The 26,322-nt window shown below is 43.7% G+C and overlaps 1 protein-coding gene across 1 annotated transcript in view; it reads right to left on the bottom strand.

Moving 5' to 3' along the window:
- Eph (Eph receptor tyrosine kinase) overlaps positions 1–13,758 on the bottom strand; it is a 353,257-nt gene extending 339,499 nt beyond the window's left edge. The window contains exons 1-5 of the mRNA XM_067758664.1: positions 13,663–13,758; positions 10,655–10,835; positions 10,474–10,578; positions 9,197–9,577; positions 8,227–9,138 (exon numbers count right to left, since the gene is read on the bottom strand). Coding sequence (XP_067614765.1) covers positions 8,227–9,138; positions 9,197–9,577; positions 10,474–10,578; positions 10,655–10,835; positions 13,663–13,758 — 1,675 coding nt within the window. The remainder of the gene's footprint in view (positions 1–8,226; positions 9,139–9,196; positions 9,578–10,473; positions 10,579–10,654; positions 10,836–13,662) is intronic.
- Between the last annotated feature and the right edge of the window lie 12,564 nt (positions 13,759–26,322).

The following is a 26,322-nucleotide window of genomic DNA, read 5'->3' as shown; positions in this document are numbered from 1 at the left end:
GATGCCGGATGGGTCCCAAAATCATCCCGAAAAAGTCCCGAAATTACCCTAAGGGAATCCCGAAAAGCATTAAGAAATTATCCCGGAGGGGTTCCGAAATAGTCCCGCAATGACTCTGACGGATCCCGAACACCATCCAGGAAGGGTCCGCAAATAATCCCGAGATAGTCCGGAAAAAGTCCCGAAAAACTCCGACGGGATCCAGGACGGATCCCGAAAATCGTCCAGAAAGTATACCGGAAGAGTCCTCAAATGATCCCGAACCTTCACGGAATCCCGACGGATCCCGAAAGCCATCCAGAAATGATACAGGAAGGATGCTCAATGATCCCGGAATAGTGCCAAAAATGTTCCGAATTGACCCTGACGGGATCCCGGACGGATCCTGAAATGATCTCAGAAGGGTCCCCAATGATCTTGAAATATTCCAGAAAAAGTCACGACATTACCTCGTCGGGATCTCGGACCGATGCCGAAAACCATCCAGAAATGGTTCCGAAAGGATCCCCAAATTATCCCGAAATAATCCCGGACGGATCCCAGAAACCATCCAGGTATGATCCTTAAAGAGTCCCCAAATGATACCGGAAAGACCATGACGGGATCCCAGATTGATCTCGAAAGCCACGCAGAACTGATGCCGACCAACTCTCCAAATGATCCCGAAATAATCCAGAAAAAGTAATGAAAGACCCCGACGGGGTTCCGTAAACCGCCAAGAAAGTATCCCTGAAGGGTCCCCAAATGATCCCGAAACAGTCCCGAAAAAGGCCCGAACTGACCCCGACGGGATCCCGAACGGATCCCGAAAACCATTCAGAAATTATGCCGGAAGGGACCACAAATGATCCCGAAAAAGTAACGAAATGAATTCGACGGCATCCCGGACGGATCCCGAAAACCATACAAAAATTATCTTGGAAGGGCCCAAAATAGTCTCGGAAAAGTCCAGAAATTACCCTGACGGGATCCCGGACGGATCCTGAAAACCATCCTTAAATGATCCCGAAATGACCCTGACGGAATCCCGTACCATCTAGTCCCGAAATGACCGCTACGGGATTCCTCACGGATCCCCAAAACCATCCAGAAATTGAGCCGGAAAGGACGCCAAATGATCCCGAAAAAGTCACGAAATGATCACGACGGGATCTCGGCCGGATCCCGAAAACCATACAGAAATGATGCCGGAAAATACCCCAAATGATCCCGAAATAGTCCCGAAAAAGTTCCGAAATGACCCCGACGGGATCCTGGACAGATCCCGAAAATTATGCAAAAATGATGCAGGAAAGATCCTCAAATTATGCCCTAATAGCCCCGAAATGACCCTGACGGGATCCCGAAAACCTTCCAGAAATGATCCCGAAAGGGTCCTCAAATGATCCCGTATCAATCGAGCAAAAAGTCCCGAAATGACCACGTCGGGATCGCGGACGGATCTCGAAAACCATCTAGAAATGATGCCGGAAGGCACCCCAAATGATTCCGAAATAGTCCCGAAATTACCCCGACGGGATCCCGGACGGATCCCGAAAACTATCCAGAAATGATGACGGAGGTCCTCAAATGATGCCCTAATAATTCCGAAATGACCCTGACGGGCTCCCGGAGGGATCCCGAAATCATCTAAAAACGATGCCGGAAGGTACCCTAAATGATCCCGAAATGTCCTGAAATTATCCCGACGGGATGCCGGACGGATCCCGAAACCCATCCAGAAATGATCGCGAAATAGTCCCGAAATTATCCCGGAATAGTCCCGAAAATGTCCCAAAATAACCCCTACGGGATCCCGGCCGGATCCCGAAAACCATCCAGAAATGGTCCCCGAAGGGTCTCGATATGACCCTAACGAGATTACAAATAAGATGAAGCTAATTATAAAACCATGTTAATAAGGCAGCAGGCGCGTTGGATCGAATGAAGAGTTACATAGAAACATACAGGTAAAGCTAATAAAAGCATTATTAGGAAAGAAAGAAGGGCGGATGGCGGGAGGAGAAGGAGAGGACCACTGATCGTTTTTCCAAAATTGTTTAGATCTCGACCTGTATGTGCCAGATACCAAAAACTATTGATTTAAGAGAAAATTTATATTGAGTTATAACAATTTATAGATTTTACACCAGAAGGGCGTGAAGAGGGGGAGAGGGCAGAGAGTGTCACTGCTCACTTTGTAAGCCCTCGACTTATTTGATTAGATTAGATTCAACAGTTTTACCAGCTGGAAATTGTGTTGGTTAGAATAAATTTTTGGTAAAAAAAGGAATTTTTTGCTTAAACAAGGGTTTTGACATATTTTTCTTCATAAAATTTAAAGATATGCATATCAAAATAAAAGCCATTTAACCACCTTCACAGCAATGTTATGTTTTTTTATATGGGTTGCGAAAATTCGGAAATATGGAGTTTTTCATATTTTCGATGTTCTGACTTTTCACCTCGTATTACAGCTGTTATACAAAACTTTTCAAAAAAAAAAAAAGAATTCAGCCAATCAAATAAAAGAAAAATGCAGAGTACGACCACATTTTTACTTTTTTAATTTCCTGAACGAGTTAACAAAAAATAAATAAAATTTAGAAATGTAGAATTTCGAACTTCGAAAGCCGATAGCTATTTTTAGGGGCTAACTTCGAAAAACGGAGATAGCACTTTGTCTACTTAAGCCTCAATCTCTACAAAAAAGTGGGTTTGGTCCAATACCCATCCGGCTGTTGCACAGTGTAAATGGTGAGTCCAGTGAAACCCCCTTCCCCAGTCCATGGTGAATGTGGACTGATCTTGACGGCAAATAAAAATGTTAAAATGAAAATTAAATAAAATTAAATACCTAAAATTAATAAAATTTAATAAATAAATAAAATTAAATGCAAAGATATAATAAAACTTATCTTGTTTTTTTGATTTTCTGACAGGGTGTATAAATGATGTATATTGGAACGATTTTCCGTCATCCCTTGTCAAATTTGGTTTTGAGACAAACCGGTTTCTGCGATGTGCCATCATCAGTGTAGATTTTCGTTCTGATCTGTTGTTGTCGGTTGTCCTGTATTTATAGTTCGTAGGTACATGAGCAGGTATTGTCAAAATTGATGCTTGTGTATATATAGTTATGGGTATGTGCTGTGTGTTCATTCAGAACCGAGGGTGGTTTACTAATCGATTTGTGTGGCTGACTGGGGTAGGTAAAAATCCGTGTTTTAGTCGTTTGACCTTCTTTGTGGGTTTGTTGTGTTAATTGTTTTGTGTTTATTTGTTGTTGTGTGTTTGTCAATTGTAACTGTGTGATTACTTTGTTTCTTGTAAACAAGTTTTAAAGGCTCGAATATTGTGTCAGAAATTGTGTTTATCTATTCGTTTATTATTCTACCGTCGAATGTTTTCTGTTTGTAGATTTCCATGTTTTCGAGTATATTGAAACGTTGGCCTTTTGGTTGTATGTGAAGGACCCTAACTGCTTTATTGATATTTGCTGGGGAACATTCATTCTCGACCATGTGATTCCCGAAGTTAGACTCGGGTATAATGTTTGCATTCCTTATTTTTTTGTTGTAATCTCTAATACGTTCTCTGAACCTCGTTCTTATTTGCCGTTCTGTTTGTCCTATGTAACTATGCTGGCATCCGCAGGTAAGCTTGTATACGCCGTGGCTGCTAAACGGATCCTCTGAGTTAGTGTCAGTTCTTAGTCTTCGCCCTAGATTGTTCGATGTTTTGAATATTGTGTTAATGTTGGATTTTTTATAAAAGTTTGCCAATTTATATGTTGCTTTTCCAGTATATGTCATAGTCGTCCAGCTATAATTTTCCTTTTCATTATTTCTTTTTGGTTCTCCATTTGTCATTCTGAGCTTATCTGCTAGTGATTTTTTATATCCGTTGTTTGCAGCCATATTATATATAACCTCAAGTTCTCTCTTATATGCCTCTTGCGTAAGAGGTGTTCTTTCAAGTCTATGTACCAAGTGCCTTAAAGCTGCATTTTTATGCTGTTGGGGGTGATTTGAGGTATTGTGTATTATTGTGTCGGAGGCCGTTGGCTTTCTATATATGTCATAGTTAAATCTTTTGGCTTCTTTATCAATATTTATCGCGAGGTCTAGATAGTTGATTCCTCCGTCTTTTTCGGTTTCAATTGTAAATTTTATATTTCCACGCTGCTTGTTGGGGTACTCCAGCACAAACTTTGCGTTATTAGTAGTTAAAACGCATATTATGTCATTCACGTATCTAGCATAAAATGACACGCCTAATTTGGACTTCAGCTCCTGTATGTACTTTTCTTCTAGATTTTGCATGAACACTTCCATAAGAATTGCTGATGTGGGGCTTCCCATTCCAAGACCGTTTGTTTGTCTATATATTTTATTGTTGAATTGAAAATAGTTTTGACGTAAAGTGGTTCTTAGCGTATTTGTGATTTGCATACTCTTAACTTTGTTTTTTGTGTTATGAACTATTGTTGAGCTAACTATGTCCAATGTCTCCGATATTGGTATAGATGGGTATAAATATTTTATGTCAAAAGATACCAATTTCCTGTTCCTCGTTAGCTCTACGGTTTCAAGTCTCTCTATTAGTTCTGTTGTGTTAGCTATTGAATATTCGTTCCTTATCTCCAGAGTATCTTTCAATATCGTTTTTAAATATTTGGACAGTTTGTAACTTGGTGACGGTTTAAAATTAATGATGGGCCTCATTGGCGTGTCCGGCTAGTGGATTTTTGGTAGCGCAATCAGTGGAGGAGCTGAAGGGTTCATTTGGATCAATCTATGTGCCATGTTAGAATCTACAATATTCGTTGAATTTTTTATAGCAACTTTGATTTGTTTTTGGCATTCATCTGTGGGATTCTCTCTCATTCTACGACATTTCATTTCCTCTATGGGGTCTTCGGTTTTGGATATATATTGCTCTTTTTGGATTAGTACAGTGGTGTTTTCTTTGTCCGCTTTCGTTGTGACAATATTGTTTTTCCTTAGTTTATGCCGTATATTCTTTATTGTTTTCTGCTCTGTATTCGAGTTTTGTCCTTCTTGTGCTTTCACCTCCTTTTTTATGATTTCCCTGCACATGGGTCTTGCGTGCTCCTGTTCATCCTGTGTTATAAATAATATTGCGATCTCCGCATCTACAATCGCTTGTTCCGTTTTTCTTACTGTATTTTGGTCCATGATATTGTGCTTTAGGCCCTTTTCTAGAAGTTTTGCCTCTTCCTTGGTGATGGCCACTGTTGTGAGGTTAACGAACTTGTCGTGAAACTGGTGAGTTTTTTGGTTTTGGTTACCCTGTCGTCGTCCTGCCAGCTTGTCCAATTTTCGGTTTAGCGACCTGTATTTATGTTGTAGTTCCTGATCGACCTCTGTCTTAATGCGGTCGAAACATTCCATTAATGCAGTCGTAGGCAGTTTTTCTGCCAATCTTAAATAGATAGATAATAACTCGGCATTTATCTCATCTTTTTTCGAGTATAAACTTTCCAACTCATATTTTAAAAAATCCTTTTCCGCTTTTCTAACTGTTTTCCTGCTAGATTTGGTATTTGCCTTTATTGTTATTTTAGCGAATTTTAGAGTAACGTTCAATTCCAGGCATTGTTTGTTGAACCAAATGCTCGCCTTTGCTTTATGTATTTTCAGTAGGCGTCGCCTGTAAATTGTTAGTAGTCCGTTCGCGTTCGCGTTCGCGTTCAAGTTAAAAGCCTGACAAGCAATAAACAAATATACACAAGCATCAATTTTGACAATACCTCCTCACGTACCTACGAACTATAAATACAGGACAAACGACAACAACAGATCAGAAGGAAAATCGACACTGATGATGGCACAACGCCGAAACCGGTTTGTCTCAAAACCAAATTTGACAAGGGATGACGGAAAATCGTTTTAATATGATGTATATTGTATATATAATAAAACAATAAAATAAAATAAAATAGATTAAAATAATGAAAGTTAAAAATAAAATAAAATGAAATAAACTAAAACTATAAAATAAAACAAAGTTATAAAACTAAGTAAAATAAATATAATTACATAAATAAATAAAATCATATATTTAGGTAAAATCTGATAGATAACATTAAATATGTATATAAAAGGAAGCAAGTGAATAAAATTATATAATTAAATAAATAAATATAACAAAATAAACGAATATTGTGGAATAAATAGCAAAAAGTGAATAAAACTATGACAACAACAAAAAAGTTCACATGCACCCTAATATATCTTTTCGTTGTCAGCATAACACTCGTCCCTAAAATTCTTTCTCTTTGCACCTCTAGATTACGGCTCAAAATTCTAAACTTGCCACGCCAGCCACCATCACAGTCGCAAACACAAAAAAAAAAAAAACAGCGGGGTAGTAATATAAAGGGAAGGGGAAGCATACAGACGGTGCCAGACTATACGTCAAAGGTGTAGAGGGGCATCTTGGCGAACCTGTCCTGGAACTGCGATCATTAACTTGAACATAGCCTAAAGGAGTACGACTTGAATGACAATTTGTGATCGGTCGCGGCTGTTAGGTGGGGCGAAGCACTGCAACAACAACAACAGGAGCACGACTTGGAAGAGAGAAGAGAGGCCAGCAGCATTTGGGTTTTGCATTTTTGTTTGAGATACATTTGTTTTATTTGTGAAATTCTTCTATTTTACTATTTAAGTTTAAGCAACTCCAACTTACTTCCAGTTAGGAATTTTTTGCAAATTTTTTTATTATTCCACTGTCCTAAATTTGTTTAATTTGATTTATGAATTTTAAATTTTAATTGTAATTTAATTTAATGCTAGATTTTTATCGGAACTGAATTTTTTTATGAACTTTGTTATAGCACCCTAATGCAAATTTTCTTCAAATATTAACTTTTTTGTATTACGTTCATTTGCTCTACTTCTTTTTTTCTATTGCCTTAACATCTTCTTTATTAGTTAAAAATTATTACTTTTCTTCATCAGCATTTCTTTTCGTACATACACTACCACCTATTTTCTCAGGAGGTTGTTCTTTTCGGTTTCTTTCGCATTGCAGGCTTACTAATTTTTTTGTTTTCAATGTTTTTGCCTTACTTTTTTTCCGATGCAGCCATCCAGAAATAGCGCAAGGATTTTTTACGAAGGCTTAGTTTGGCATATGTCGAAAGAGGAATTCAACTCGTCTTGGCCGCCAGAAAGTTGCTTGCTGAATCAGGCAGCAAGTCCAGCGGATTTGTGTTACAGCGCAGTCTTATTATGCCTATTATATTTTGTTTTTCATTTTAATCAAATTCGCAATGATAATTAATCTTTTAAACAAAAATAGAAATGCGCAACAAAATTTTAATTGGAAAAACAGCGGACTTTGAAAATTTGAAACTACTTTTCCCCAATTATTGTTCTCAATTGGGGAAAATAATTGGAGGAATTTTTCTGCGAGAACAAAACTACGAGGGAGTATTTATAATTAAACTTTATATATAGCGGGTTGTAGGGCCAAAAGAATAATTTTGATGGGTTGAAAGTCGTTTTCGCAGTTCCATATAAAAAAACTAGATATTCTTTTAGTAGTACGAGAATATGGTTTTTTTTTTGAAATCTCAGACCGCATACAAATTTTCTTATTTTTACTTTCATAATATTATTTTGTTTTTCATTTTAATCAAATTCGCAATGATAAATAAACTTTTAAACAAAAATAGAAATGCGCAACAAAATTTTAATTTGAAAAACAGTTGATTTTGAAAATTTGAAACTACTTTTCCCCAATTATCGTTCTCATTTGGGGAAAATAATTGGAGGAATTTTTCTGCGAGAACAAAACTACGAGGGAATATTAATAATTAGGCTGTATATAGCGGGTTGTAGGGACAAAAGAATACTTTTAATGGGGTGAAAATCGTTTCCGCAGTTCCATATAAAAAACTGGAGAATTTTTTAGTAGTACGAGAATAGAGTTTTTGTTATTTTTTAAATCTCAGATCTCATTTCTTATTCTTACTCTCATGATATTTTTCCGTGATTTTTTTCAAGTAAGAAATAATAACCAAACCAACGGTTACCAATTATTTTATATAAACTGATGCACCCTGATTCCATATGGTTAGATTTTTAAAAGCAACGTGGAGGTTCTAAGAGCATCCTATTTTTATTCTTAGACCATAATTTATTATATTCCGCCCGGCAAGGCAAACTTTTTCTTTTAACGGACAGCTTAATATGCAAGCATGTTTTTATTTACCTGAGCTAACTGCTTGGTGAGTATGAATATAAACGATATTGCTGTAAGTCCCATACCCACTCAAAGTTTTGCAACGAACTTGAAATCCATATTCAGTATTTTCGTTCAAATCGCTTATGTGTGCTTGAGTTTCCTTCGTGTTGAAAGTAGTTTTGTTGATTGTATCCAGTTCTGCTTTTGAAAACCAGCGCACCTCATAAAATTCAATAGGAGAATCAGTTTGTGCGGGTTTGTCCCAAACAAGATCAACTTCTTTACTTGCAGATGCAACAATTCGGACATTAAGTACAGTGGATGAAACATCGGACTCCGTAGTAAAAATAATTTCAGCATATTCAGTTTTAATTTCGTTTAAATTATATTGATGGTTGCTAGCTTGCATTGTATCCACAGAGACGTCAGCAAAAACAAAACTTTTAGGAGTGGTAAGATAATTAAATGTATCATTTTCCTTACTCCCCGAGTCTACTAAATACGATACACCGTTTAAGGAATGAATTTGTATGGTATATGATGATACAGGTTCCAAATTAGTTAGTGTTAATTTTGTTTCGTTAAATGTATCAGATGATGGGTTGTATACTACAATTGATGAACAGGATACACAACGTACTTTATACACAATATCATTTTGATAAATATTTGCCTTCGAATGGGGTGGAGAGTCAAACGCGTCTTTTATAGGTGGATTCCAGGACAGAATTGCACTCGTTTGATCAACAAATAACAATGTCAAATTTGTAGGTGGACCTGGTGGTTTATAGCACGGCATATGTTTGCCATCACGTGGATTTCGATAGAACCCGGACACGCATTTGCAATACCCGGCTGCAATTGTGGAAGAAACGGAATTGAGAGGGCACGTAACACACTTACCAACTTCCTTTGACCGAAATTTTCCAATAGGACATTCTAAAAATAATAATTTTATTAGAATTATCAGAATCGTTAGTAAAATTGTGAATATAACCTTGACAAATCTTATTTATGAAGTCCGGCTCATATCCCACTTTACAGTGACAACCACCAGTTAAAATTGTCCATTTACCGTCTCCTTTACACAAATATGTTGGTGTCTCGTATGGTTCGGCATTTTGAACACAAGTGCCATTTTGCTTTTCAATTATTGTTATTTCTCTCCCTGTAGGAGTTTCATTGAAGTATGCAAAATTTTCTATCACCGCCGGGCATGTAATATAATAAACCTTTATGGCCAAAACACTTATACAAGCTCCTTGATCACGGAAAGCAAAATAAACACCTTTCTTAGTTACTGCAATGCTTTTCACTTCAGTGTTTATATCAACGTCTGAATTCTGATTGAAACGGCCTTCTCCAGCAGCGATTCGTGCTACAAAAGAAATCAAGCGTTGAATAAAAGTTTTACAACCATATAATTTAGTCGTGCTCGCCTATAATCTAGCAAAAAAAAGGACCCACTAACAACTTCCGCAGGAGTTTCAAAACTTGTATTAATATGTACCTTCTTCGTTCACACTATTTGCACTCTTCCGAAAATTCATTAAAATTAACACCTGCCATAATTGTTAGTGGGAATGATAGCACAACTATAACCAATCCTGTTCTAATACATTTTGCGGATAGAATAGTAGCTTAATAGCGGAACTTTAGACTTCTTAACACGTCGTACTCTATCTGCCAAACGCATGATTTCACTTGCATTAAAAATTAGCTAGACAGTGAAATACATGACAACTTTTAAAGGTAAAAATCTATTTGAGGGGTCGACTGCTAATACGCTACCAAAAATATCGTGACATCAGTATTAATAATCCGAAGGCGGAAAATGAAAATTTTAACTCGTTCAAAAGATATTAACGAAAAACCGAAAAATGACACGCGGGTCCCTCCAAAACCGGGGGTGGTATCAATAGTATTTTTATGCAGAACACCTTTGTGCGTTGGAGGCCTTCGGCCGCGCTTATAAAAAATTACCCCGGGTGGGTCCAACACCGGTTTGGAGACCAAAACTATATCCGCGCAAAACACTTATGTTCACAATTGTTTTGTGGGTACAACAACATTACAACAATCACATGAAAATCGCCAACTTCAACTGCAAATATCTCCGGACAGAGCAAACATTTTTCTTTTCCGCCTTCGGAGTATTGTTTTCGAGGTCAATATGCGTCTTTTTATATCTCTCTCCATATTTTTAGTAGCGTATTAGCAGTCGACCCTTAACTAGACTTTTACCCTTTTAAATATATGTATGAATATACTTGCCTATTAGCTTGTAACTATCGGTTTGCCATGGTGGAGGTTCACGAGTTGCAGCATCAAATTCATAGAATAAAAGACTAAATGTCTCCTTGCAAGAAAGTGCATTACCTTTCCAAATCATATATATACAATTATTTTCATTTGCATGTACACATTGATGTTAATTTTGAAAAACTTTGCATACCTGGGAACAAAGAGCAGTCACGAATAGTAAACTGAATTTCGATGTAGAGACGGTTTGCGGGACCGCGATCAATGAAAGGCGACCATAACCAATTATTTACATTATTATATGCAACATCACATACAACATAACTTCGCCAATTAATACCCTTTACAAAGTCTGTGAACGATTCCTCAACCCACTGAAATGAAATAAAAATAACATACAATAAAAATCCCTTATTGATAAAAGTTGTTTTGGTCTCTAAAAATATGAGCCCTTCTATATTGCCGGTATTGCACTTTTCGTTTCGCAAACCAAAATAAATGTGGAAAATCTCTTGATTTGTTAAAGTACTTAAATTTGTTCGAAAAGTTAAGTTCTAGAGCTGCTCAAAAGTGTTATCGGCCACAAAAATAATAAACGCAAAATGTTGTGTCATTTCATTATAAAATGGCTGAATATAATGAACAGTTCCTATTTTATTTACTTCGCTGAAATTTGACATTTGGCCTTCTTTTGCTGCGTTGTATATCAGAACCTGTATCCCTTTTTTATTGCCGTTTTTGGCAGTTGCATATTTTCAAATAGCAAAGTTAATATTACATAATAAATTTTTTGACCAAAAAATTTATAAAACTCCAGAAGCTTCAAACACAATTATGACAAGGTGTTGAAGCCAAAAGGCTTGCAATGGTTGGTAATCGCTAGTGTTCTCCCAATTCAGCAGTTCCCTACAAAGCAACTCTGTCATGGGAAAATCACCAGTGATCACTTGCATACTAAGAGAGAAGTAACTAATGATTGGCTGGAACGATGAGTCTTTTGATAACCATCATCGGAATCGCATCCAGCCATCATCGTGTCTTACAGGTAAACTATAAGTTAACTATAACTATAAGTTTTTCTATCGTGATTAACTTTCTAGTGTACCTATAAATCTATATACTTACTTTGCTTGTATACCTTTGTATTTATCCTTTTAAATACACTTTTATCACTATTCTAATTCGTTGGTTTTTATTTCTTTTGGTACCAAATCTGCCGTGAGTTCGTACCGGCATTTTCTTCGTTCGATCCCCGCCCGATCATTTGGTCCATCGAGCCGTCGAACTGCACGGGATTTGTTTTGGCAAAGTAAACTAAAACACATATACAATTACAGCAAAGAGAGGCTGAAAAACGAAGACATCAACATAAAGAAGAAGACGAAGAAAGATTAACAAATTAATTTCGATACGAAAAAACTAATATTCTTCAATCAAAAAATCATAAAACAGGTGCGTGTAATATAATTAATTTGTTGAGCAATTAGGTTTCTTCTTGTGTAAAAAATATACTTACATATGTGCAAGTGAAAAATTAAAAACTAAACAGAAATTGTTTTATTAGTGCTAATAGCGATATTTTAATTTCTCACATACACAAGTGCACAAGTGAGAGATAAATACCGCCCGCAGTAAAGTGTTCGCGACTTTCTCAGCCAATTTTCGGCAAAAAGAAGGTGAATTGTTTTTAATTTTCGGTTTGAAAAATAATTAAATTGATAATAAAATCTATCGTATTTATCTGTTCTGGCTTGGTCGAACACAAAGCTAGCATATGAAAAATGCTTACAATCCTTGAAGAATGAGGATGAGGTCGAAGCGGTCAAAGCAAAGCTTCAACATCTCTTAGGGATTATATATCCTGCTTGTCACGCATTACTGAATGCATCTAACAGGCCTAAGCTAGCGTTGCTCCAGCCACTGTCCCTGCCCAAGTAGCCACGTCCTCAAATAGTTTGCGTTTACCACCATGTGATACGGAAATATTTCATGGTGATTACGTGTCTTGGCCTTCCTTTCGCGCTCTATTCACAGCGATTTACATTAAAAATTCGCGACTGGAGGACGTCGAAAAACTTTACAACCTGCTTCAGAAAACAAGTGGTGAAGCAAAGGAAATCATCGCGAAAACCCCGCTAACCAATTTAGGCTTCGGAATGGCGTGGTCTAACTTGAAGGCGGCATACGAAAATAAACGGGTGTTGGTCAACAGTCATCTAAAGGTGCTTTTCTCGCTTCCAGTCTTTCGGACTGAAAGTGCAACAGCGTTAAAGGAACTTCAGCGGAGCATTAACGGATGCTTATCAGCCCTTGAAATGCACGAGGTCAAGGTGGAAAATTGGGATCCAATTGTAATCTTCCATTGTTCTAATTGCTTACCGGAAGCAACGCTCGGTTTATGGGAACAATCGTTAGAAGAAAAAGCGGCTCCACCAAGATGGAGTCAAATGGACGCATTCCTCACGCAACGGTACAGGACTTTGGAATCAATAGTGGATGTAAAATGTTCTACAACATCGTCGTCGCCTAACACCCTTCAAAAATCATCGCGGGCCAAAAGAAAGTAGCTCTTGCTACCAAGTTTCAAATTCAAACTGCGTTTTATGTCCGAAGCAACACCATCCTCTCCGATTATGCACCAAATTCCTCTCCCTTTCCGTAAACGATACGTTTGCGGCAATAAAAAAGCTATCTAAATTGCCTTACCAAAGGCCATTCCATAAAGGACTGTAAAAGTCAATACTCCTGCACTACGTGCAAGAGTAGACACCACACTTCACTTCATAGAGTGTCTTCCAACGCGCAACTCTCTAAAGAAACCACGGCTGGAACCGCGGCGCAAGCATTCCACACAAATATACAGTCCACTTCTTCGAATACAAATTTGTCGTTATCTGAGAATAGTCTGAAATCGTCAGGTTTATCCTCAGCTCTCCTCGGAACTGCCATTGTTCACATTTGCCATTCGGGCGCAACATACATAGCTCGCGCGTTAATAGATTCTGCTGCTGAAGCGTCGTTTATTTCTGACCGACTGCGAAAACTTCTTAAGCTTCCTTTCTCGAAAACAAACGTGGTTATTTCCGGGCTAAACCAAAAGGTTTGCAACAATTCCGCGAAAAGTTGCTCGTTTATTTTGGGCTCACCCCGTGACCCAAACCTCTTCATAGAAGCCTCAGCATTCGTATTACCTCAAATTACAGGTAATTTGCCATCGCCTTCAATCGATGAAACACTTCTCGACCAACTGCCAAAAGTATCTTTAGCAAATCCAAAGTTCTTACAAAGCGGTCCCATAGATGTTCTGATCGGGGGAGATTTATACCCTAAAGTTATGTTAGATGGCGTGAAACGTAGTATTCATAAAAATCTTTTATCTCAAGAGACCGTGTTCGGGTGGATTGTCACTGGGGCATCGGACACCGCACACGTCTCTTGCTTTGCTACCAAAGTCTCAATAGGAGAAGATATTAATTTAAATAGGCAGCTTCGTAAATTCTGGGAGTTAGAAGAAATACCCAAGAAGAATCATCAGTTATCGGAAGATTTGTTTTGTGAAGAACTGTACTCGAAGACGACTATACGAAACCCGGATGGTAGATATGTCGTGTCGTTGCCGTTTAAAAGTTTTTATCCCACGGATTTAAAATTAGGTGCAACTCGGCCAATCGCGCTGCAGCAATTTTATCGCAACGGAACCAGATTGTTATAAACCCCTTCGCTAAAAGAATACGACAATAACGTTAAGGAGTACCATGAATTAGGACATATGGAGCGAGTAGAAGCTCCAAATTTCGAACATTCACCTAGCCACTTTTACCTCCCACATCACGCGGTTCTGAAACCGGAAAGTACTTCGACGAAGTTGAGAGTAGTTTTTAACGCGTCATGTAACTCTTCGAATGGCGTCTCGTTAAATGATATTCTCTATGTAGGCCCGGCTCTGCAATCGGATTTAACTCTTCTTATAATTCGGTGGCGGCTGTACAATTTCGTTCGAAGTAGCGGCATACAGAAAATGTATCGTCAAATTTTGGTCAAACCTGAACACAGACCTTATCAGAGGATTATTTTTAGGGAAGACCCGCAAGGTAGCATACAAGACTGTCACATCCATTGGCAGCTCAACTTCTCCGGAACTCCATGTACGTAGATGACGTGATAGCTGGATTCCACGATATAGCCACAGCTTTACAAGCGCGAGATGAACTTATCGAATCATTAGACAGCGCTGGCTTGTCCTTGAGGAAATGGTCCTCAAATTCGAAAGATATTCTGAGAAATCTTCCGCAAGAGCATCTCTTGGACAAAGACTTCTTGGAATTAGACGAAACAAGTACGACAAAGGCATTAGGAATTCGATGGAATGCCAACCGTGGTGCTAGCATAAATAGTTATGCAGCAAATATGGTCTGACGGTACTCCCTGGGATAAGCCCTTATCTCCTCAAACTCTTTTCAAATGGAAAGTATTTTTAGAAAATTACCAATTTGTAGAAGGAATCGAAATGCCGCGATGGGTATGTTATTCTGAGGAATCAACTTTCCAAGTTTATGCCTTTTGCGATGCTTCGGAAAAGGCATACGTGGCGGCGATATATTTAAGAGTAGAAAACCAGGGAATCACGTCTTCCAATCTCTTACTAGCCAAAACAAAGGTCGCACCAATCAAAACCATCTCACTTCCCCGTTTAGAGCTGTGTGGTGGTGTTCTGGTGGTCGATATGCTTCAATCACTTCTAAAGGAACTTCCATTCAAAGTAGAAAATATTGTGAGGACCAAATATAACACCATTAATTTGGACCACACAAAACGACCCCAATCATATTCGATACAGCACTAACACAACAGCCAGTCACAAAAGGCTATAGCAACAGACCAACCAACAAGTTCAATACAGCATACATCATATTCGATAAAACACTTACACAACAGTCAGTCACAAAAGGCTATACAACAGACCAACCAACAAGTTCAATACAGCATTGACACAACAGCCAGTCACAAAAGGCTATAGCAGTAGACCAACCAACAAGTCTCAGCAACACAACGGGCAAGCACAACACTTTAATGCCAACAAAACAAACTAACAAATCTCAGCAACGCAACGAGCGTTCGCAACGGCGAACAGCAACCATGGCAACGCAGCCATTAGAGCCAGCAATACCATACAAAGAAATAAAAGGAGCAACACAGCAGGACAGAAGTTAGTTAGCACGGAGCTGTGGCCGTGACCAGAGCTAGTTGTGGAGCGTCCCTTGAAGTTGTCGGTTCTACCATGCGGACAGGTCGTTTCACAGGAGTAAGTCGTGGCCTCAAGTGGTGAACCACCAAACACCGCTTGAGATATCGCCAGCAACGGCACTACCACAGTAACGCGCACCCGCGAACAGGCAGCGTCCGCCCGCCTGCGCCGACAGTAACAGCGCTACGCAAGCATCTACGTTGGTGGCAGCAACACTACGCAAACATACAACGCTAGCCGCAACAGCATCATAGCTAATATATACGCTGGCCATACCATTACGCCAATCTACTACGCTGGCCGCAACAGCACCATAGCTAATATACTACGTTGGCTTCAGTACTGCGCCGATCTACTACGCTGACCACGACAGCGCCCCGATAATATACTGCGTTGACACAGCAAAGTTACGCAAACCTACCACGTCAACTGTACCAGAGTTACCCTCGTGCAGAAGCCCAGAGATGTGGTCGTGACCAGAGCTACTTGTGGAGCGTCCCTTGAAGATGTCGGTTCTACCATGCGGACAGGTCGCTTCACAGGAGTAAGTCGTGGCCTGAAGTGGTGAATGTGTCGGTTATACCACCAAACACCGCTTGAGACCTCGTGAGCAACGGCACTACCACAGTGACGCGCCCCGCGAGCAGGTGACATTCGCCAGCCAAACTACCACGCTGGTCACAATCGCAAACATACTACGTTGGCCATAGCATTGCGCCAACCCACTACGCTGACCGCAACCGCCAACATACGACGCGGGCCACAACAGCGCTACGCAAGCACATTACGTTGGTCACCGCACCACGCTGGCCACAACAGCACTACGCACACATACTACGGTGACCACAGCAGAGTCACGCAAATACACGACGTCAACCACACTAGGGTAGCGTACATACACGCCAACGCAAGGCGTCACCGAAACACGTTTTACACGCACTGAAGCAACGACCAGCCGGGCGTCCTAACGGGACGTTCCTAACGGGACACGCACGCCGACGCAGGGCGTCAGAAAACACATTTACACACACACAAGCAACGACCATCGAGGCGTCATAACGGGACACGAGTACCGTTGGCCCACCACGCAGTATAGAGCGAGCATACAGTGAAACGAAAACAACAAATATTTCTTCTTTTGATTACGTAAAACTTTTCATTTTAATTATAGTGTACATACATATATAGAATTAGAGAAATAAGGTTAATTTATATGAAAACGATATGCACGGTGTCCCAAATTTACAAATAAATTGTAAGCGAACCTTGGGCAAGGCGAGTATACCCCTAGCACTTATTGAAGAAGCGCCGGGACGGAAAAGCTTCGTTACAATTGGCGCCCGAACAGGGACCCTGCAAATCGTTACCGCGTCAGAAGGAACATTCCTGACGAGAAAGCTAATCACACATTGGTCGACCAGATCGATACCACGTGGTTAGACACAATTTCAAAGGAGCAGCTGATATCCATCACACAGGAATTGGGTATTGAGCAGACAGGTACCAACCGAGAAATCCGAAAGCGCATAGCAGCACTGGCCTCAAAGGCAAATACGGACTCGGAAATCCACGGAAAATGTTTATACCTACAAGCCACCTACAAGGAAACTACGCACATGAGCGACGTAAATGAAGTTAAGACACCGAATCCGTCGAACGGAGGAGGCACACCGAAGGTCGCCGTTACAACAGTAGAACAAACTCAATTCGCGTTTCCTCCCAGGAATACCGTACCCACACAACAGTACTTACCATCAGGAATAGCGGTACCACCCAACGGTACATCTCAGGCAACTCCCAGGAGTACAGTACCCACACAACAGCACGTACCATCAGAAATTACGGCATCATCAACCGGCACATCTCAACCCACGCAACCGTACTTACCAGCGGGAATGACGGCACCAACCATGAACTATACATGCCAGGTACACAAGCACCGACCGTGGTGTTCGCGCCCATCATCGACCAGGTAAGAAAGTGTTGCGTAAAGTATGAAGGTGGACGGGACCCGTTAGCGTTCATCGAACGGTTAGAGGAGTTAGCCGAAGTATACGCGCTAAACGTGGACCTCCTGCCAAAAACCATGCCCGAGCTACTAGGGGGCGCCGCGCTACAATGGTACCGCAATAACAATGCGCACTGTGGAGAGTGCACAAGCTTCAAAAAGGATTTTTTACGTTTCTTCCTACCAGTCAGGTACTTGGAGCGGCTCGGCGACGACATACGCCAACGAAGGCAGCACAACAAGGAGAGGTATAAGGACTACGTACTAGGAATCCAGAGCTTGATGAGACACGAAGGTTACACCAGCGAACAGCGGCTGGAACCAATCTTCCGTAACAGCCACCCCGATTGCGCACTTTACATCCGTCGGAGGGACTTCACTAATCTCGCAGAGCTCCTGACACTTGCCGAAGAATACGAGAACATACGCGAGGACTATCGACGATCATCAGGCGGACATCACCGCGAAGTTACGCGACACATCGCCAGTGACACAACCCGGGTGTCACCATCAAAACCTGCAACACAACCACCACCGCCACCGAAACTAACGAACCGCACGCCTCCAGACAATCAGAGATACTACCCCAACGGCGTATGCAGGAGATGCGGCGAACGAGGACATGACACCAATAGGTGCCGAAACCCACAGAAAATTGTTTGCTGGGAATGTGGCCGCAACGATATACGAACCATCGAATGCTGCCGCCGACGTCAGGGAAACGACAGAGGGATCCACGAAGAAGAAGGCGCCGTGAGCCCAAGGGACCTAGCGCCGAAACGGCAGTAACGATACCCAAGGAACCCAGCGCTGAAACGGCAGTAACAATGTACCAAGAGCATGGTCACCTCTACGCCGTAGCCAAGCTCGGCGCGGAATCAGTCGAGGCGGTCATCGACACAGTGGCATCAAGAAGTTTCGTCTCGAGCAGCTTAGTAGAACGTGTGGTAAACTCGGGAAGCGGAGAAATGGTGAGAGTGGCCATCAAAATAACGATGGCAAACGGGACTAGCACTACCATCTTCGACGCCATAAGGACTGAGGTACGCCTCGGAGAAGCGTCACTCCACACAGTTTTACACGTCATGCCCGGAGCGATCGACGACATCATACTGGGCCTAGATACGCTAGGAAGCATGGGAGCCACAATATCATGTGGAGAAGGCCACCTCGCGCTAACCAGACCCCTTGTCCAGCACACACCGAATCCTGGAGCCGCGCCAGAAACTATTCAGAGAACAACACCAGCAAGAACGAATATCGTCAGGTACGACAGCCTTGGGACTATTCCAAGTTCAATATCATCAAGAACGGATATCGCCAGGTACGACACCCGGGGACTAATCAGAGTATAACACGAGCGAGAAAGGGTAACGCCGGGTACGAAACCCCTGGAGCCCCATCTGGAACCATTCAGAGTGTAACAGCACCGAGCAGTAGTAACTTCAAGCACGACGGCATTATGCAAAACAACGACGACGACGTACAAGAAGAAGCGGAACGAGTGCGCGGTTTTCTGGCAAAGGAACTCCGGAAATTCGAGAGCATGAGTGGAGTGACGACAATAGCCGAGCACAAGATTGTCCTGACGGACGAACGCCCCATCAAGCAACGTTACTTCCCACGCAACCCAGCCATGCAGACAATCATCAAAAGCGAAGTTGACGAATTGCTCCAGAAAGGATGCATCGAGCCATCCTGTAGCCCACACAGCGCACCGATCGTACTGGCCAAGAAGAAAAACAGGAAGTGGAGGTTATGCGTGGACTATCGGCAGCTCAACGCCCGATCCGTACCCGACGCATACCCCTTACCCAGAATACAACACATCCTGGACAAACTACGACGAGCGAAGTACATCAGCAGCTTGGACTTGAAGAAGGGCTACTGGCAAATACCACTGGAGCCCAAGAGCCGGCCCTACACAGCTTTCACAGTACAGAGACGCGGATTATTCCAGCGGCGCGTTATGCCTTTCGGCCTACACTCTGCACCCGCAACGTTTCAAAGAGCACTAGATCAGGTTATTGTGCCTGAAATGGAACCCCACGCCTTCGCATACCTCGATGACATAATCGTCATAGGATCCACTGTGGAGGAGCACAATCGCAATCTGAGAGAAGTAATGCTACGACTACAGCGCGCCAACCTCAGAATAAATCCGGAGAAATGCGAATTCTTCAAGAAGGAAATCCGATACCTAGGACACCTAGTAAGCGACAAGGGAATTCACACCGACACCGAGAAAGTCACAGCCATCAAAGACTTGAAGCCACCAACGAACGTGAAAGACGTACGCCAATATCTCGGTATAGCATCCTGGTACCGACGTTTCGTACCCGACTTCGCCACGATAAGCCAACCACTCACAACCCTGCTGAAAAAGGGCAAACACTGGAAGTGGGGGGCCGAACAACAGGAGGCCTTCGAGATCTTAAAGCAAAAGCTCACGGAAGCACCGATACGCCAGCAGGAAACTCAACAAGGCGGAAACCAACTACTCGCCCACCGAGAAGGAGTGCCTCGCGATAGTCTGGGGAATACGCAAGATGAGGCCATACTTGAAAGGATACCGATTCAAGGTAATCACGGACCATATGTCTCTAAAGTGGTTAAACTCCATCGAAAGCCCTTCAGGCCGTGTAGCATGATGGGCCTTGGAGCTTCAACAACACACTTTCGACATCGAGTACAGGAAAGGGAAGCTGAACCTGGTAGCGGACGCACTATCACGGCAGCCACTGGAGACCCTACGCCGAGCAACGACAACAGAGCCACAACGCAAGTGGTGGCACAAACGCGTCGGCGAAGTACGCACTAACCCCGAGAAATTTTCTGACTACATGATACAAGATGGGCAACTGTAACGCCATATTCCCTGCCGGTCACACGACGAGGAAACGGTCCCTTGGAAATTTTGTGTACCAACACCACTCCGACAACGAGTGTTAGAAGAAAACCACAACATCCCAAGCGCTGGACACATCGGCATCCGCCGGACGGTAGCACGGATTGCCAACCGGTATTACTGGCCCGGCATGTTTCGGGATATCAGTCGATATGTACGGCAGTGCGAGTCTTGCCAGAAATACAAGGAGGCACAGCAAAAACCAGCAGGAAAGATGCTCACACAGGTGGCCTAAGAACTATTCGCCACGGTATGCGTCGATTTCGTCGGACCACTCCCACGATCCACACACGGGAACACTGTTATTAGTATTTTTCGACCTCTTCAGCAAATGGGTGGAATTGGCTCCCATGAGGCGTGCGACAGCAGAGGCCCTTCGCCGCGCGTTCAGAGAACGCATCCTAGCAAGATTTGGTGCTCCCAAAATACTGATATCGGACAACGGCGTTCAGTTCACCAGCACAATATGGCAGCGTTACCTCAAGGAAATGGGGATACGACAACAATTCACGGCGCCCTACACACCGCAAGAAAACCCGGCGGAACGGGCGAACAGAACGGTAAAGAGGATCATAGCGCAACTCACCAAATCACAACGCATCAAATGGGACGACTTTCTCCCAGAGATCGAGCTGGCCATCAACACCAGTGTAACCGCGTCCACAGGGTACAGTCCAGCCTTCCTCGTACAAGGACGGGAACCGCGATTACCAGGGGCATTGTTTGACGAGGTCAACCTTGGGACAGGCACAGCCACCACCATGGCAGAAGAAAAATCCGACAGAATGCAAGAGGCATTCAGAATAGTGAGGCAGAACATGGAACGAGCAGCGGCAGACCAAGCACGGCATTACAATCTACGGCGGAGAAAATGGACCCCCGTAGTCGGCGAACTAGTGCCCGCCAAGGAACACCATATCTCCAAGGCCGGGGAAAATTTCGCGGCAAAGTTGGCCCCCAAATATGACGGACCCTACCAAATCCTAGGATATGTATCCCCAGTGATACTCAAAATACGAAAACCAAACGGAGGAAAGGAAAAAAACTGTCAACATCGCGGAACTAAAAGCATATCATACAGCAGAGATCATCTCGTGAAACCAAACAAATTCAGGGAGAACAATTTTTTATATTATTAATTAATATCAAGGACAATCAATCGCCGGTTATTCCAACGCAAACCACCGAGGTGACAACATCGTTTTCTTTTGCTACGCATTTTTTTCACAAACCAATAATCTACAATGCAGAGCTATAACGCTAGACTAACCAACAGCGTCAAGCGTATGCGCCAGCGCTACGAGGAGGAGGAAGCAAAACGCCCGAGGGCCGTATTGCTGGAAGGAGTTACAGGCGCCGACGTCAGCCACACGCGTGCAACTATACGCGCAAACAGGTACGCTGACGTCGTACACGGCATTACACCATTAAATACTACAGGCGGCGACGTCAACAACACGCGTGGAACTACTCGCGCAAACAGGTACGCTGACGTCGCACGCATCATTAAACTACCACACATCACGGGCACCAATGACAACACCACGAACACCGAACCAGTCACGGCCAAGGCCCACAATAAGACCGGAGCATCGCCGATAACATTCACACTCGGTAGGATAGAAGTGAAGGCAGGGCAGTTGCCGGCAGCCATCGAGTTCCCCTCCAATGAGGACACAGCTCCACCGGAAAAGCCACAGTCGCCGAAAATTATCGAGCTCTCCTCGGATAAGGAGACAGCCCCACCGCCGAGAGACACGCCTAAAATAATATTCCCGACAGGACCAGGCGGCATACCCCCCTATACGACTGACCTCGACACTCTCAGAGAATCGAGATGGTTGACCGACACCGCCATTGACGCTTGGGCAAAGGGACTGGAAGAGCAACATGAGCAACCAAATACGACTCTCAGCCCGTTCGTGATCTGGCAGCTGACCCAGAAGAGTAACACGGAGGAACGTCGACCTGTTTGGCAAGAGTGCGGTCCTAGCACCCAACAACACAGCTAACCACTGGTACCTGCTCGGTCTGGCAAACGCAGCAGTCACCCACCACGTCACCGACACGGAATGCTGGCAGGAACGATATATATGGGTAGCAGACTCAATGCACAGGGCCAGAGTCCCCCACGCAACCCAGGTTTGGGCAGATTTCCTCCGGTGGGAATACATACAGCGGTACGGCCACGACGGTTTTAAAGTGCAGGAACTAATACTCGAGGTGCCCTAACAACTCAACAACAACGATTGTGGCGTATACGTAGCCGAGAATATGGAGAGGGTTTTACGATATACAGGGAGCGGAGAAGGAATGCCCGGACTGTGTAAACAGCCGTTCACGGAGGAAATGGCGAGCAAGAAGAGCACAGAAATGCTGGCACGGTTCCTACGAGACGGCCGAAAGCCCAAGGAAACCATACAAAACACTACCACCTCATACCACTCTCACGCAGCTCCACAACTAAGCACCGAGGACAACACCCACCCCATAATACCGGACACCAAAACGAAGCCACACACGACAACAGAAGACCTCCAAGTAATAACCATCGAGACTAAAGACGCAGACGGACCAATGCTGGACCTATTCCCGGAGATAGCAGGGGAGGTACGGGACAAATTCCGACGCATCGCCGAAGGCAGAACCTACTCCCGAACACGATTCGTGACAGAGAAATACCGGGTCACCATAATGAAAAGCAAGGCGCGCATACGACTACTGAATACCGTGAGCTCACTCTCCGGAGTGGGGGGGGGGGGGGGGGGGGGGGGGGGGAGTGTGAGGACCAAATATAACACCTTTAATTTGGCCCACACAAAACGACCCCACATCCTATTCGATACAGCACAAACACAACAGCCAGTCATAAAAGGCTATAGCAACAGACCAACCAACAAGCTCAATACAGCACCCATCATATTCGATACAACACTAACACAACAGCCAGTCACAAAAGGCTATAGCATTAGACCAACCAACAAGTTCAATACAGCATTGACACAACAGCCAGTCACAAACAAGTCTCAGCAACGCAACGAGCGTTCGCAACATCGAACAGCAACCATGGCAACGCAACCATTCGAGCCAGCAATACCAAACAAAGCAATAAAAGGAGCAACACAGCAGGACAGAAGTTACTTAGCAAGGAGCTGTGGCCGTGAACAGAGCTACTTGTGGAGCGTCCCTTGAAGTTGTCGGTTCTACCATACGGACAGGTCGTTTCACAGGAGTAAGTCGTGGCCTCAAGTGGTGAATGTGTCGGTTATACCACCAAACACCGCTTGAGACCTCGTGAGCAACGGCACCACCACAGTGACGCACCCCACGAGCAGGTGACATTCGCCAGCCAAACTACCACGCTGGTCACAATCGCAAACATACTACGTTGGCCATAGCATTACGCCAATCCACTACGCTGACCGCAAGCGCCAACATACGACGCGGGCCAGAACAGCGCTACGCAAGCACATTATGTTGGTCACCGCCCCTCGCTGGCCACAACAGCACTACGCACACATACTACGGTGACCACAGCGGAGGGACGCAAATACACGACGTCAACCACACTAGGGTTGCGTACATACACGCCAACGCAGGTCGTCACCGAAATACGTTTTACAGGCACTCAGGCAACGACCAGCCGGGCGTCCTAACGGGACGTTCCTAACGGGACACGCACGCCGACGCAGTGCGTCACAAAACACATTTACACACACACAAGCAACGACCATCGAGGCGTCATAACGGGACACGAGTACTGTTGGCCCACCACGCAGTCAAGCATACAGTGAAACGAAAACAACAAATATTTCTTCTTTTGATTACATAAAAGTTTCCATTTTAATTATAGTGTACATACATATATAGAATTAGAGAAATAAAGTGAATTTATATGAAAACGATTTGCACGGTGTCCCAAATTTACAAATCTATTGTAAGCGAACCTTAGACACGGCGAGTATACCCCTAGCACTTATTGAAGAAGCGCCGGGACGGAAAAAGCTTCGTTACAATTGGTGCCCGAGCAGGACCCTGCAAATCGTTACCACGTCAGAAGGAACATTCCTGACGAGAAACCTAACCACAAAATGGTCGACCAGATCGATACCACGCAGTTAGACACAATTTCAAAGGAGCAGCTGATATCCATCACACAGGAATTGAGTATTCAGCAGACAAGTACCACCCGAGAAATCCGAAAGCGCATAGCAGCACTGGCCTCAAAGACAAATACGGACTCGGAAATCCACGAAATTTTTTTTATCCCTACAAGCCACCTACAAGGAAACTACGCACATGAGCGACGTAAATGAGGTTAAGACACCGACTCCGTCGAACGGAGGAGGCACACCGAAGGTCGCTGTTACAACAGTAGAACAAACTCAATTCGCGTTTCCTCCCAGGAATACAGTACCCACACAACAGTAATTACCATCAGGAATAGCGGTACCACCCAACGGTACATCTCAGGCACCTCCCAGGAGTACAGTACCCACACAACAGCACGTACCATCAGAAATTATGGCATCATCAACCGGCACATCTCAACCCACGCAACCGTACTTACCAGCGGGAATGACGCACCAGCCCTAAACTATACATGCCAGGTAACTCAAGCACCGACCGTGGTGTTCGCGCCCATCATCGACCAGGTAAGAAAGTGGTCCGTAAAGTATGAAGGTGGACGGGACCCGTTAGCGTTCATCGAACGGTTAGAGGAGTTAGCCGAAGTACACGCGCTAAACGTGGACCTCCTGCCAAAACCCATGCCCGAGCTACTAGGGGGCGCCGCGCTACAATGGTACCGCAATAACAATGCGCACTGGGGAGAGTGGACAAGCTTCAAAAAGGATTTTTTACGTTTCTTCCTACCAGTCAGGTACTATGAGCGGCTCGACGACGACATACGCCAACGAAGGCAGCACAACAAGGAGAGGTATAAGGACTACGTACTAGGAATCCAGAGATTGATGAGACACGCAGGGTACACCAGCGAACAGCTGCTGGAACGAATCTTCCGTAACCGCCACCCCGATTACCAGCTTTACATCCGTCGGAGGGACTTCACTAGTCTCGCAGAGCTCCTGACACTTGACGAAGAATACGAGAACATACGCGAGGACTATCGAAGATCATCAGGCGGACATCACCGCGAAGTTACGGGACACATCGCCAGCGACACAACCCGGGTGTCACCATCAAAACCTGCAACACAACCACCACCACCACCGAACCTAACGAACCGCACGCCTCCAGGCAGAGATACGACCCCAACGACGTATGCAGGAGATGCGGCGAACGAGGACATAACACCAATAGGTGCCGAAACCCACAGAAAATTTGTTGCTGTGAATGTGGCCGCAACGATATACGAACCATCTAATGCTGCCGCCGACGTCAGGGAAACGACAGAAGGCTCCACGAAGAAGATGGCGCCGTGAGCCCAAGGGACCTAGCGCCGAAACGGCAGTAACGATACCCAAGGAACCCAGCGCTGAAACGGCAGTAACAATGTACCAAGAGCATGGTCGCCTCTACGGTCATCGACGGGCATCAAGGAGTTTCGTCTCGAGCAGCTTAGCAGAACGTGTGGTGAACTCGGGAAGCGGAGAAATGGTGAGAGTGGCCATCAAAATAAAGATGGCAAACGGGACTAGCACTACCATCTTCGACGCCATAAGGACTGAGGTACGCCTC

Source organism: Eurosta solidaginis, unplaced genomic scaffold (assembly GCF_040869045.1).
Source record: "Eurosta solidaginis isolate ZX-2024a unplaced genomic scaffold, ASM4086904v1 ctg00001072.1, whole genome shotgun sequence".
In the NCBI taxonomy this organism is placed as follows: Eukaryota; Metazoa; Arthropoda; class Insecta; order Diptera; family Tephritidae; genus Eurosta; species Eurosta solidaginis.
Note: the sequence above shows the minus strand (reverse complement) of the source record. Positions and strands in the feature narration are given on the sequence as shown.